Below are 15832 nucleotides of genomic sequence, written 5' to 3'. Positions count from 1 at the left end.
TGAGTTGATCACTGCAGATGGTGACAGTAGTCACAAAATTAAAAGACGCCTGCTTCTTGGGAGAAAAGCAATGACAAACCTAGACAGCATCTTAAAAAGCAGAGACATCTCCTTGCCGACAAAGGTCCGTATAGTTAAAGCTATGGTTTTCCCAGTAGTGATGTATGGAAATGAGAGCTGGACCATAAAGAAGGCTAATCGCTGAAGAATTGATGCTTTTGAATTATGGTGCTGGAGGAAACTCTTGAGAGTCCCATGGACTGCAAGAAGATCAAACCTATCCATTCTGAAGGAAATCAGCCCTGAAGGCTCACTGGAAGGACAGCTCCTGAAGCTGAGGCTCCAATACTTTGGCCACCCCATGAGAAGAGAAGACTCCCTGGAAAAGACCCTGATGTTGGGAAAGATTGAGGGCACAAGGAGAAGGGGACAAGAGAAGACGCAATAGTTGGACAGTGTTCTCAAAGCTACCAACATGAGTTTGACCGAACTGCGGGAGGCAGTGGAAGACAGGAGTGCTTGGCATGCTCTGGTCCATGGGGTCATGAAGAGTTGGACACGACTAAACAACAACAACAACCTCAGTGTGCCAGCTTCTGAATGTTGAGTAAAAATGGTCCAGGTCTATGTATGCAATAAAGGCTAAAAATAGGGTTGCCATATGTCCTCTTTCTCTAGGACACGTCCTCTTTTTCTTGGGTTTGTAAAATGAGAGTTGTTATAGCGAAGTCAGAAAATGTGTCCTCTGTTTTGCTCTTCAAATGGCAAACCTAGAACCCAGATTTATAGGATTCTGCATCGTTGCACATCATTCATTATTCATAGTACCATGCAGCCTTTCCAGCTTCAAGATCTCTGGCAATCAGGTGGTCCCATCATATCTACACATCCTTCAGGAACCTGTCCTCTGTTCCTACAGTGCTGGAGGAATATGGTCCCGTATGTGAATGTGCACACACGAACATGGGAGTATTCCTGCCAAAGAACCTGGCAGCAACCCAACTTTTTTAAAAAAACAAACTTCTGTCTCCATTATACTGTGATAGTTGAAACTCAAAGCAGGCATTTAAAAAATCTCAAATTTAATATTTTTAACAGATTAAATATTTATCTGCCTTATTATTAAATCACTTTGCCAAATTTTCTATATATTATGAATGTAATGGATGCCATTTGCAATGACCGCACACTGAGTTAAACGTGCAGACAGTGTGTGGTCAGCAGGGAAGGGAGGGTCTTTCCAGAAAGGTTGATACAACCTTCCACTTTGTAAGAACTCATTTTGTTCCAACAAAGTCCCAGGGATCACAATAAGAGAGTATTTCCAGATCCCCAGGAAACTCCTCTGCTCTATGTATGCCTGTCCATCAAGATGCACAGAGAAGCGCAACAATGTGTGGGAGATAGGTGAGGTCTGCCAACAACCACATTGGAAGCTTCATTGAAATAACCTCTTTCGGTTCTGAGGCAGCAGTTCTCGTCAGGTGGGTGGTCTGTCTTAGAGGATAGGTGGACCCTACAGGATTGCTACCCAGAACATGGATGAGGGTCAAACTCTGTGTTCATTTATTATGAAAGTACAAAATAGTTAATTTGGGAATTGCTGGAACTCCAGGCTTTGGTCCTGTCCCAACTCTGATGTAATTCTCCCTGCCCTCTCGGGAACTTTGCTGCTCTTCAACCAAGTTCACTGAACTGTATTTGTAAAAAAATAAAAAAATCCTGCCCTTGATCACAGCTGCTCCTGCAGCTTTCAAGATCTGTTACAGCCAGGAAAATAGGCCATGTTGTTGTTGAGGTGGGAGTGGGTAAAGGGGGTGATGGACTTTTGTTCACACTAAATATTTCTTTTGCAGATGCAGCTTCTGGATAAATTCCCTATCGAAGGAGGCCAGAAAGATCCCAAGAAGAGAATCATCCCATTTCTTCCAGGTAACAAACCTTTTGATAAATTTGGACACCTTGTCTTTAAAGGGCCTTTGAGGGAATGAGTAGGCTCATCCACAGGTGTCCAGACCAGGTTTTTTAGGCAGGATCTTTGAAGAAATGCTAATGCCTCAGTTGTTTACTGAATTTACACAAATTGAGGGCTCATCTGCACATCACTTTTGCCCCACGCTTTTTAGGCACAGGTCCACACTTTCCTGGTCCATCTCCAAACACTTTACTTTTTCTCTTTTTGCCCTGCTGTTTCCCCCAGGAAAACCCCCTCTTGAATGCCAAAGTGGAACAAATGGCAAATCAGGTTTTTTGTGTAATTGTTTTTAGCAGTACAGGGTGCATTTTTAGGGGGAAGTGCGAGGGGTGGGCAAGGAGCATGGAATGCAGACTTGTGCCTAGAAACATGACACAAAAGTCTGGATGAGCCCTAAGAAATGGATTGGGGAAAATGTGTTCATTTATTTGCTCAAATAGCAAAATTTAAATTTAGTTGGTTGTAGTAAAAACTCTAAACCAATTAAAATATTTAGAATGTAAAGCTAGAGCCAGATCCAATGGTGCTTGTATGTAGAACCATGATATGGACCGGCATCAATTGGGCCCAAAATCCTAACTTCATTATACACTGATAGGGTCCAAAGTGGCAGTGACTAACTAGTAAGGACGTATTGAGGTTATAATGGGTAGCCCAATGAAAATCTCCACTTGGTGGTGAAAATGACAAATTCCACACTAAGGACTGTTAGAGAAGGGTTTTTTAATAGGTCATTGTTGTAGTGCTTTTTTTACTAAAACAGAGGGGGGTCAGGCACTGACTGGGAATTTTTAGAAATCAGTTAACTATTGTGATTTCTAAGAGCAGCTTTTCACACAGTTTAGCACTTAATAAATACAGTGGTACCTTGGGTTAAGAACTTAATTCGTTCTGGAGGTCCGTTCTTAACCTGAAACTGTTCTTAACCTGAGGTACCACTTTAGTTAATGGGGCCTCCCACTGCCGCCGCTGCGCGATTTCTGTTCTCATCCTGAAGCAAAGTTCTTAACCCGAGGTACTATTTCTGGGTTAGCGGAGTCTGTAACCTGAAGTGTCTGTAACCTGAAGCCTCTGTAACCCGAAGTACCATTGTATGCTAAAAGGCAGTACAACATGTACCATGTGTGTTCTGCACATGACATAAAATTTAAAAGGTTTTATTTCATGATTATGTAAAACTTGGCATTTGGGGTTGTATCCAAGTAAATTTGATTAGACCCACTGAAATTAATGAGCCTAATAGTCATGCCCATTAACTTCACTGAGTTTACTCTCAGTAGCACTAGCACTGGAGACAACACAATGTCTTCATGGGGGGTGGGTGGTATATAGAGGTCTCTCATGACTGAAGCCCTAATCCATGGCTCACGTAGCTTGTACATAAATCCCACACTGGTAGAATCTGTCCAGAGAGTTCAGCTGCTTTTAGGTATGTTTCAAAGGTATTTGAATATGTATACCAGGGGCTGAAATAACAATGTCAATAAATTAAAACTGAAAGGCAAAGGTTTAGCTCCCTCTGGTCTGCCTTTCTTTTCTGCTTGCTTGTGCACTTCTGGGTCTTAGCAAATAATACCACTCTAATTGTTTAGGTACGAGGAAAAATTATGCGTGCATGAGAGTTTTAGGGAGCCAGGCCAAAAAATAAAAACAGCCTTTCAACTCCGACATGATTTGTGCAGCAGAGAGGTATATAAATATTGCCATGATTTCCTTTGCAGAGAGTATTTTCATCTGTCTCCACAAAACTGCTCCCAGCTGAACTCACAGAGGAAGAGTTTTGATGACGCTGGGAACTCCAGCTCATTGTTAATTACTGGTGCACATGATCGAGACCATCTTTCTCTTGTTTTATTAGTTGCTAGATGCTTTATGGCAGCTGCCTTGTAGGTTGGCTTATTGAACTGTGCTCCAGAATAAATGGTGTGGTTTGAGGTGGAGGAGGCTTGAAACCCATTAAAAGATTGCCCTTTGTCTTCAAAGTAAGAATAAGCCTTTTCTCCAAGTACAGACCATGAAGGCAAATTTACAGGGGGTGGGATAAGACATGGGCCAATCTGTTTATTGAGCTCTTGCTCTGACTGATTTGCACAAAGTTTGCAGGGAGGTTATGTGGTAGAATCATAGAATTGTAGAGTTGGAAGGGGACCCAAGGGTCATCTAGTGCAGGGTGGGATTGAACCACCAATCTTCTGGTTAACAGCCAGATGCACTGACCCATTGCACCACTAGAGGTGCACATATGCCAATTTTCCGTGTAAGCAAATACTGATGATAAAGTTGTGATACTTGCTGGCGAAAGGCTGCCATCATGTATTCCAGATTCTCTCCAGCCCTGCTGTGATGGGAGATGTCTACTGTTTATTGAACCTTAATTCTATTTTGTTTGTGGGGAAATTGTAAAAGGTTGTATTACATTAGCCCATCTTTCCTAGCACATTTTCTTGTTACTTTCTTTTCCACAAAAAGTCCATTTTTATTTTATTTTGGGGCTCGTTGCACAAGAGCACCAAATCCACTTTAAATGTGTAACCTGAATTTGCCAGTATGTGATTGAATCCTGCCCACAAAACAGCGACAGTCTGGAAGTGGCCTTGTAAAAATAAATTCTTGCCCTTAGCCATCTTGTCTTTTGGAAAAGCAGTTACTGCACTTACGCAGCGAGAATAGCTACTGTACATATGATCCAGGATACATGGGGCTATGTAAACAGTCAAGCCATCCTGTGATACCTGTCACATAAAAATCTACAATATGTTCGCTCCCTCTACACTCTCCCCCCCCAAAAAAAACTTCTAAAGTGTAAGCTAGGAAATAATGCATTTTCAACTAGTTAGTATGCTGCCTTTGTATACCTGTGTGTGAAGGAGGGACAGGATCCTGTATTCAAATGCTCAGTTGGTTCAACACATAAATTTAGGCAGACTATAGAGACAAGCAGCTAGTAAAGTCTCCTGCACAAGCTCTGTTGAAATATCTGCCTGCTCTTTTGGAACTTCACACAGTGCTGCCCTTTCCACCTGTGTAACTGTTTCATTCTTTCTCACTTCAAGACAGTGGCGTAGCGTGGGGGGTGCAGGGGGGGCCGGCCGCACTGGGCGCAACATCTGGGGGTTAGGGTTAGGGGGCGCAAATCCACGGGTTAGGGGGCGCAAATCCACGGGTTAGGGGGCACAAATTACTTGCCTTGCCCCGGGTGCTGACAACCCACGCTACGCCACTGCTTCAAGAGTTGACCCTTGGTGCTTATTTTGTCAAAACTTGTATCCAATCTCTCATCTGGCTGATAACATAGCCCTGAAAAGTTTCTAGACCTTATGGGCGCATGATCTCTTGATCAAATTTAGACACACGTGCCACAATGTGTGCCATGACAACCACTGTCCCACCCTCCCTTCATCATCAGAGTTTTATTTAGTTTTGTTTTTTTTTTAAAGCAGGCTTTGAATCTGTCTACCCATTCACTCTAAACAACTTCAGACCATGAGTGCTGGGTTTATGAGCTGATGAAATTATCTCAGTGAAAATACATTTCAAAGTTCATATTTCATTTCCAGTCCCCTCAGTATCAGTATGTTCTCTCCTTTCCCAACTGTTTAAGATTTCTTTTCTAGCTGCAGAAGACAAAATTCTGCAGTGTAAAACTTTGAAAAGGAACAGGCCACTCAGGGTGGGGTGGGGATATTACTTGGCTGAACATCAGACATCACCAAACAACATTGAATTAACCTGCTACTTTAATTAGAAAACACCCTGTAGCTTTTACAGTCAAAGCCTTTCTTTTGTTGAAACAAATGTTTGGCGATAAACCTTAATTGAAAATCGAGCAACAAGAAGCTTGTAATGAAATCCTCCTGCTAGGAGAGGCATCAGACTCCTTTCCTGTGAAGGGATGTTGTTGACTGAGGGAAGCTTCATACTTGACTCTGCAATCTTCCTCATGGTAGCCTCACAGTTTACATGATAGCTATGTGTATATATTGTACTTTATGTTTCCTGCAGGAAAACATTACTCTGGGGCAATTGGGGTTGTCAGGCATTTGTTTGTTTGTTTTGGAACATTTTCTTACTATGCCTGTTAGCTCCCCAAGGCAGCTCCCAGATTAAAAACACAAAAACACAAAAGAAATAATTCATGTAGATGCAATATTGCCAGGAGATTCTGTCTGTACAGTGTAGGAATTGGGCTTTTAGTGTGGTGGCTCCTACCCCTTGGAATGCACCCTCTCTTCAATATCATATATTCTGTGACTCTGTTGTCTCTTTGGCAACTATCGAAGACCTTAAAGAACATCACTTTTAAGTGGATATTTTTATTCTAATCTGTATCTGTATTGGATTTGAATTACTGTTTTATATGTGACATTTTATATATGTTTTGATTGCTGATGTCTTTAATCGCTTTGAGATGTTTCATAAATTGAGCAATTCACAAATCGAACGAAACAAATAAGCAATGAGATAAAAACATTCAGAAAGCTGCACGAGAGGGAGGGTGATATAAAACCACTGGGGCAGGTTTTTTTTTAGTGCATTTCCATAGCAGGAGGTTAGAACAGAATTATGGCATGGCAAAATAAAAAATGTATTTTTAAATTAATTAATTTATCAAAAATTATATGCTGCTTGGTTGTAACAAAACCTTTAAGCAATTTACAATAAATATTAAAATTCTGAATAAAAACAGTTCAAAACAAATAATTTAAAATGTTTTTAAAAACCATTAAAATCAGCAGTAAACTAACTTTTCACACTTCTGTGTGTCTGGATTGGCTTGCCTAAACAAAAATGTTTTAAGCTGGTGCCGAAAATAATACAGTGAAGATGCTTTCCTGATATCGATAGGCAATAGAGTCCTAATTTGCCACCCACTTAAAACTCAGAGAGAGAAGAGACCAACCAACCAAACCTGTTGGAATGTAGTTCCACTTTTCAGATGCCACCACTGAGAAGACCTGCACTCACGTCCCTACCAGGCACACATCTGAAGGTAGTAGAACATGAAGCAGGGCCTCAGATGTTGAATGCCATATGTGAGCAGGTTCATAATGGAACAGGTGATCCCATGCTGGAGGTGGTCATCCCAAGCCATTTAGGGCTTTGTAAGGAATAAACTTTACTCTGAATTGTGCTCAGAAATGGATCAGAAGGCAGCTCCAAATAAAGAAGATCTGGTGTGATATCTTCTCAGAGACCATACTGGCAATTGCATCTGTCATTCTGGCATGTGTAAAGGGTTGTTTAAATAACAGTGAATACATGTGGTGGTTATGCTTGCCAAAAAAAGTGTAGGACAACTCTAACAAAACCTTTCAGGATGCCGGTGATAATTGACTCTGGAGTCTGGCTGCAGCACAAACACCATATTTATTCAAATAAACCTTCCAGTGTTTGTTTTTTTCAGCTTCGGCTGCCTGCAGCAATATTAATTTGGAATAAGACTCTAAACTGAAAGCCACACTAACTTCGTTCTGCTCTACTTATTGTGGTCCTTCCACAGGTTCCTTAGTCGGTGGTTAATTTGAATATTTCTTTTTAGGCTATTAGCTTTATGCTTTAAAGTTTAAGCAGTGCTCTTCCCATCTATGCAATTTAATGAGTTCTTCTGAAACTGTGTTTCAAAAAGGGCACAGGTTTTTTCTGGGTTTAAATTAGGTGAAGCCATTATTCCATCCCAGTAGAAAGGTATAATTAAATGCCTTACTTAGTGTCCAATAAATACAAAGATCAAATGTCAATATAATGTTTACATTTCAACAAATAGGATGTTTTCCAAGCAACCGTACCGGCATGAATAAGAGGTGTAATAGTCTAAAAATCATCATTGTTCTTTTCAAAAAAATGGTTTACCCTCACTATAAGAATGTTGGTATACACATCACTTCCACTGTAAAAAGTTGGTCTGGTTTTCCTTAAACTAATAATAATAATAATGAATGTAATTACAACAACAGCAACAATGACAATAGTATCAGGACTTGGCCTTAGTATGTGCTTGAAAACAAAAGAAAATACTTCCTCCTAGACACTCCTGCCAGTTCACCTTTTCCTATCCACCAAAGCACATGCTTAAAACCAAAATGGGTGTGTTAAAATGTGCAAACAAAAATGTTTAATCTTAGCCTCCAAATGTTTTATTTACCGGAGGCTGCTCAATCCTCAGCCTGCCCTCGGCTAGCCTGCCCCTCTCCTAGCCCTCACCTGTCTACCTTTCTACTGACAGGCCCAGTCTGTCATCTTCCTCATCCTTAGGCTTAGTGTTGTCCTTCTGGAACTTGGCAGGGAGGAGAATGGGGACAAAACAAGAATTCACTGCCTCTGTCTCTCATTGGCTTTGGCTCCACTTACTGTTGAGGCTTGAGGTTTCCCTCTGATGATTCATAGAGTGGTTTAATGATCAATCTCTCCTCCCAGGGTACTCTGGAAATTGTAGTTCTGTGGGAGGAATAGGGGATCTCTGAACAATTCTTGGCGAGGGCCAGTGCAACAAGTCCTGCCAGCACAGCAGAACTTCTCATTTTCTCCTACCTCCACACACTTCTGTGTGTGTCTCCCCCCCCCACCCAAAAAAAAGGCCCTGGAGGAGCTCTGGAACAGCGGAAAAGATATTGTTTCATTTGACAAGCTGAAATGCTTGTGCTGTCAGAACAATTGTCATAGTGTGATGTTGAATCCCATCCAATGATGCAGGTGCCCTAACAAACATACTTTGGGAACAACTGCTTTAAAGAGAGGCAAAAAATTCAACACGTTGAATTATTAGTGGTAGTTAATACATGGAAAGTGTGTGAGAGTAGGTTGGCCATAGAAAAGCTCATCATTGAGCCTTCCTGTGTTTGGTCATGAGACAAGAAGCTCACTCCCTGCTTCAGTTCCCAGTCTAAAAGAGGAGGGTGTTAAGGAACTGCCTCAGAAGACTTGATCCTATGTGGAGCTACACACCTACGACAACTGAAATGGCTGGAGTTAGGTATGCTTAGCACTGCATGGGATTGGGCTGGTGATGAATTAAGAATCATAATGTGCTTTGGATGCTAAAATTAATAATAGAAACAATAATACAGTATGCCTAAAGGTAGACAGCCAGTCTCATAAAGAGTAGCCAGCCATTCCCAAAATAATTATAAACTGGTTAGTCAACATGAGTTGCCTTTAAAACAGAAGAATGCTGAGTCATGTTAGATCACACCACACAATTATTCATGCAGTTGCTGCTTACGGTTGAAGTGAAATGCTAGGTATCGTTTATGTAAATATGCTAGAGCCACAGGCAAAAAGCTGGCTGTGGATTTAGAATAAATATGTGAAGCTTAGTCCCACCTTCTGCCTCGGCATAGCACTCTTCCACCAATAGTACACAACTCCTCTAGTTTCTCAGCAATGCATAAACTGTTTTCACAGCTTTCCTACCTCCCCTCTCCCTGATTTCTTAACCAGAAATTCCCCCAGCTGTCCTGAAGCATCTAATTATTTGTATCCCGAAGGCCCTATGCATGGGCATAGCTAGGATTTATGTTAGGAGGAGGGCTTTATGTTGAGGGGGGCAGAATCTCAATTAGTTAAGTATTTTTATTGATTTACTTGATGGGGGGACAGCAGCCCCCCTGCCCCCCTTGGCTATGTCCATGGCCCCATGGAAGATTTTACCTTTCCCCAAAGGGCAAAGCTGCCCATAAGCTTCCATCACAACAGCTGCATTGAATTTTAGCATTCAATGGCTTACCATTTTATCTTCCCAAAGGCATGCAATGGGCAGTGGAGGATGATCTGTTAGGCCAAATGGGACATGACCTCACCGACCTCAATCTGTCTGCCATCTTACTTCCAACCAGTGCAGATGGTGGCACTGCCTCTCAGCTTCCTCCTTAGCCTCAGTGTTGCCCTTGAGGAATTCAGTAGGGAAGAGGATGGGAACAAAAGGTCTCCCTGCCTTCCACTCTATTGGTCCCAATGGATACCAGCCATCACCGGCTATGGGTTTCATGGCCAGTGGCAATCTAAACCATGTGCTCTCCACTACACCCATCTCAAACGTCAAATATTGAAAATATTCATGGGAGGGGGGAGTAGAGCTTTGGTTAACATCTTTTAAAGAGAAAAGAAAAGTCCAGCTTAAGCTGTGTGATGTCACTGTGAGATGGATGAAAATGTAGAGAGGACTAGGGTATATGGAAGGAGTTTTTCCTGAACAGCAGCTCCAGAGAGATTTCTCTAAAGGGCAATGAAAGTGCAGAGAGAGTAACAGTGAAGGAAATGAGAGTAACAAGGTAGAATTGTGTTAGAGAAATGAAGGAGTGGTTCGTGACTGATACAGGTTGAATTAGTTTCTCTGCCTTGCATTCTAGCCTTCTTACCTTCCCATTTTCCTGGTTCTGGTATGTGGATGAATAGTAATCTTGGAAGCTCCCCATTCCCATGGAAACAAGGAAACACCTCTGTTCCCTCCCCTCACAAAATAATTCTCTCCTCCCCCCCCCCCACTGTGTTTGCCTTAGCTTTTGTCTAGGGCTCCACCCAGATTCTTCCATCTGGTGAGAGCAATAGGCGGGGAATGTTTAGTGACGCTGGGAACTGCCTTCTTTTCAGCAAGTTTGTAATAGCCTGAATCAGCACTATGTGCATTTTCCCCTAAGTTGTGCCTGGGCTTTGCTTCCATTTGCATCTCCCTCGTGAGAAAAACAGACCTCCTGCCAATGAATTGCATCTCAGGTGGATATATATCATATATTTATTTATTTGCTTATTTAAAGCAAGAGGGGTGGGGAGAGCTGTCCAGGTGAATAATGTGGGCTGGTCTGCAGCTACATAACCGGCTCAGCGACCAAACAGACAAACACAGCTTTATCTTTTTCATATAGCTGAATTGAAGTGTTATTAGAGTTATTATCTAGAATTGAGACCTTGCTCTCTCAGTGTGCTGAAGCACTGAAGTGTGGTGGTTTGAGGTTTGTGTGCTTGTGCATTCAGTGTGTGCTTAAGCTGCAGAGATAGAAGTGGGGAGAAAATCTGTTGCTGTGTGTTTTGAGGAACTCAGCATACAAATTATCCTTTTCCCACTCCCTTGTCTGTACCTTAAAGAGGCAAAATGCCCAGTTGCGAGGAGTCATAACTGCCAAAATCTGCAAAGAACCCTGATTTGGCTTCTGATAGGAAGCTTTCCAAAGTTCCTAAAATGGACTGGTTTTCAGGTTAACATATCAGATATCTAACATGATTTCTGTATTACCATGGGCAATGGAAAGAGTTTCACAGCACAAAACTCCTGCTCTACTTCTAAAAGAGTGTTCTCATAAATCCCTTTACATTCAGTGGGGCTTGCTCCCAGATAAGTGAGTATAGGAGTGCAGCTGAAATTAGTTCAGTGTGCACTTTTTAGGTTTTCGGTTTTCACTTCCCAGAACCTGGCTTGGAGACTGGAGCCAGAGTAGAAACGCAGTGAAGAAGGGCTGGAGACTAATGAACCCAAAAGTTAACCCAGCAAACGATTCAGAGGAGGCTGAGAGGCTTGTATAATCACCGCCGCCTCCTGCTGTATCTGGTTCACTGCTGGACATTGCTTCCATCTGGATCTACTGTATTTTTCTGTCTATAAGACGCCCCCATGTATAAGACTATTTTGGGGGACTCAGTTTTAAGAAAATGGGGGGGGGGTGATATATCCGTGTATAAGATACCCCCTAATTTTTGACATTATTTTAAAGGAAAAAACCTAGTTTTACACACAGAAAAATACGGTACTTCCCCCTTCCAAGTAGACCACTGGCAAGAAAGCCACCTAGAGTCCAGATGAGTGGTGCCCTGGCCACTCTAGGCTTCCCACTAAGCCTACTGCCACCTTTGCTCCTGAGGGATGATGGTGAACAATTAGGGAACAAGCTAGGACTCAGGATGGGGTCCAAGGGAGAGAGGAGGCAAAGCATCCTGAGTGTCTTGGTCCCCACCCTCAGATGAAAGACTCTTAACTATTGACTTGGGAAATCCTGAAAGTTTTATTACATGATCTTTGCATCAGCTCAGGATACAGGTTACAAAGCTTAACAGGCACCAGCAAATGCTAGAATTCATGGCTAGGCACAGGCATTGACCCAACACTTGACACTCCCCTCCTGCTCTACCTTTAAAGGAGTAGGGCAGAGCCCGTTACTTATGTGGTTCACACCCTAAGCTAGAAGACTGAACCTGCAGTCCAGCGTTACCCCTGCTGTAATGTTTTCATCTATGCAACTATTGAAAGTAGTGAATCCCTGTTCTATTTTTTGGCATCTGCCCGCCCTACTCAGAGGGCAATTCTATACATGCCTGCCCAAAAGTAAGTCCTACTGAGTTCATTGGGACTTTTTCCCAAATAAGACTATATAGGATTTTAGTATCATTTATTTGTTGACAGAGAGTGTAGAAGAGAGACTTTTTCTGCTCTTGATACTAAATTTCACATAGTCTTGGATTCTGTTCTTGGAAGTACACTGTGCTGTCAGTAGCACAGCAATTGTGCTTTTAAAAGAAAGAAAAATTATATACCAATTTAACTGAATGATGACATTCAGCTGCAGCACACTTCTTGTGTTTGCAATTGCAGATATTAATACTTGTTCCCACATTTTTTTTAAAAAATAGAATTCTTCCCCCTGCCCCCCAAAATAATTATAACTTGAGCATAGTATGCTTAAATACATGGTATTCCATATATTCTTTGTGCAAAATGAGTATCATGTCCGAACTCTGTTATCAGGAGTTTGTTGAGATGCTCATTGGCGCATTCTTTGAATAAAATATCTGAATATTGCAATCTTAGAAGATTCATGGTTCGTGAGCAGTGAGAAGTCAAGACTGAAGATGTCAGAGCTGGGAAATGTTTTGTACGTGCAGCTTTCAAATGACCCTCTTCAAAGAAATGTCCTCTCGTTTAATTTTAGTTAAGAAGTGTTTGTTGTGAGATAAAGTAGCACTCTGTGCGATGTTAAGAGAGCTCTTGAGGAAAATGAAACCTCTTGCCCTGTATACTGTAACAGTAATGGGATCCCCTAGCTGCTCTAAGCATGAAGGGAATGCCTAGCATGCTGATGAGGTGGGGTGGGTGTGAATGGCTATTCTTTAGTGTTGACAAAATGTCTGAATGCACAACTAAGAGAATGGCTAGGTAGAACAGTTCTCTGCAAAAGGTATTTTTAGATCTTGGACCTTGTATGTTTCAAAGACCAAATTGTTGTTTGATGTGTCACATGACAACTGATGGTTTGTATTGTCATGTGCAGCCTCTAGGCTACTTAAATGTGGAAGGAGATAGCTTTGGACCTTGTGGAACTGGAAGACATTTAAGCTGCTTGATTTGTTCTACCCTGGAGAGTGGAATAAGGAAGGGAAGCAATTTTGCTCCCCTTTTAAGAGTTAAGCCTCCCCAAGGTGTTAATATTGCAAAGATGTGCCCAAGGCAGCGAAACCTAATGGAGTGACTGGATGGACTTTCCCCAAGAACTATATTTAAACATAGATTAGCTGAAGTGTTTTGTTGTCTTCCAGAAGCATTATGTTTCTCTTAGCACTCTAATGAAACAGAAGGACTGTATGTCAGTTCACCAACAGCTAGCATTCCTGAAAACCTTTATAAATCTACTTATTATTTCCTTGGAGTTTATTCCTTTTGGACTTATTTTTAGAGTTGGCTTGCGTAGGACTGATTGCCACTGTGCCCTTCACTTCTTTCTCTCCAATCAAACATTGCAATAAAATGGATTGCAATATGATTTCTTTTTAATTTCAAGGCACTCTTGACAGTGGGCTACATGAAACAGATTTGTGAAATTTCATAACAGCAATTAAAATAATAGCAAACATACCAATGGTGGGATTCAACATTGCACTAATATGATCATTCTGCCAGCACAAGCATTTCTGCTTGCCAACCTTCCCCAGAACAAATGGGCAGGATTTGGGGTTGGAGGGGGCGGCAAAAGAAAGCCCCCTTGTGCTAGAGGGACTTGTTGCGCTAGCTCCCAATAGTGCAACGATTTAGTTGAATATGGCCCTAAGAGATCAATTCAAGCCCAAGTTCCATTGTGACAAGCAGAGTTTGGAAGAGGGGGATCTCTGGCTGAACTGGCTGAAATCTCCCATCCTTGCTCATTATGCTTGCAGAAGCCCCCCATGATGAATTCCGCTGGCTTCCTACAGTTTGGATTGCTGCGTAACTGAAGAAACAGAAGCATATTTCCCACTACACATAACATGCCGGAAGGTCATCTATACACTAAAAATAATTACACGACATTTCGGTAGGGAATGAAGTGGGGAAAATTATCTTGGATTGGAAATAGGCAATTGGTCTAGAATTCATGGGACACAATTTATTTGGAATAATTCACACAGATTTCAGAGGTGAGTGGCTAAAAAGTAATGCTGAAATAAGCTAGGATCTTTAATAGAGATTACCCTATTTTTTGCCCTATAGGGCTCACCGGTCCATAGGGCGCACTTATTTTTTTCGGGGGGGGGGGGAAATAAAGGGGAAAAAATTATTTCCCCCCCGAGCCCCAAAGAGCAAAGAAGCCATGACAGCGAGCGGGATGGAGCTTCCCCATCTGGAACTCCCGCCAGGCTGTCCAGGTTTGCGGATATCTGCCTGAAGCCCGGGGTGCAGGCTGATATCCGCAAGCCTAGGGAGCCCGGCGGGAACTCCCGCCGGGCTCTACAGGCTTGCAGATATCTGCCCGAAGCCCGGGGCGCACCCCGCTGCGCTCCCTGGGTTTCAGCTGTAGGCTGCTGTCCGCAAGCCTTGGGAGCTTGGCAGGAAGTCGTGCCAGGCTCCCAAGGCTTGCGGATAGCTTCCTGAAGCCTGGAGAGCGAGAGGGGTTTGTGTGCACCGACCCCTCTCGCTTTCCAGGCTTCAGCGAAAGCCTGCATTCGCACCATAGGACGCACACACATTTCCCCTTCATTTTTGGAGGGGAAAAAGTGTGTCCTATAGGGCGAAAAATACGGTAGGTATTCTGATGATTTATTAATACTTCAGTTTATGAGAGATGAAGCAGGTTTTCTGATGGATTTCTGTGTGAAAGCTGTTTTTTAAAGAAAAAAATAAGTTGACAAACTTAAATCATTGGTGGTTTGGCCCATAAAGCTGATAAGAGGCAATAAGTTTTCCCACCTCTGCCTTTGGCATACACATTAACTGTAGTTACAAGATTATATTCTTGAAAATGCAGCATGAATTGTAGAGGATCCTAATGTAGAGGTCCCTTGTCCAGTGAATATGCCCTTCTGTTATAACTGCTATTTAAAAATAAGTCCAATCTAGGCCTGTAATCAAAACTGGGCTGTGCCTTTGCAAATTTGTAGGTGAATAGACGTGTATGTAAATGTTTTGCATTTTGTCCTTTCTGTGTGCTGCTTTCTACTCCAAAGTGCAATCATTCAAATTTCAGTGTTTGGTTCTTTAATAACAATGAGATCAGAGCTAAAATATATCCTCAGCCTCTTGCAAATTGGCAACATAGCAAAGCAAGTAGTGAAACTTGAATTATATATTACTTTGTGACTCCTCCCTTTTGCCAAGGATCAAAGGGCACATACCCTGTGCAGTTTCTTAAGAGTGTAAACCTTAAGAATGAGAAATAGTGTCTGCCCCAAGGTTGCCTAGTAAGTCTAATGGCTGAGACTGGTTTAATGGCATCTGGTATAAGTACCTTTTTGAAGCTAAGCAAGTCTGAATCTGGTTAGTGCCTGGATGGGAGAGTGCTGGGGAACCCAGTGTATGCTGCCTAGAGCTGAATTATTGAGGAAGGGGTGGAAACATAATAATAACAACTTGAAAATGGTTCTTAAAGAGTTCCCCCAAATCTCACATAGCCTAGTGCTGAGCAA

At 42.2% G+C, this 15832-nt stretch overlaps 1 protein-coding gene across 9 annotated transcripts in view; it reads left to right on the top strand.

Annotated features, from left to right (window-relative positions):
• SH3PXD2A (SH3 and PX domains 2A) overlaps nt 1–15832 on the top strand; it is a 254016-nt gene that overhangs the window by 71619 nt on the left and 166565 nt on the right. For 7 of the 9 annotated variants that reach the window (XM_083616497.1, XM_083616500.1, XM_083616498.1 and 4 more), the window contains one exon: nt 1857–1932. In XM_083616497.1, the coding sequence (XP_083472623.1) occupies nt 1857–1932 (76 nt within the window). Of the gene's footprint in view, nt 1–1856; nt 1933–10547; nt 10685–15832 lie in introns of those variants that run through there. The other 2 variants (XM_083616504.1, XM_083616503.1) reach the window with 1 other exon arrangement.

The sequence above is a fragment of the Podarcis filfolensis genome, assembly GCF_964270895.1.
Source record: "Podarcis filfolensis genome assembly, chromosome: 5".
Lineage (NCBI taxonomy): Eukaryota > Metazoa > Chordata > Lepidosauria > Squamata > Lacertidae > Podarcis > Podarcis filfolensis.
The sequence above is the reverse complement of the archived record's forward strand: the minus strand, read 5'-3'. Positions and strand labels throughout refer to the sequence as shown.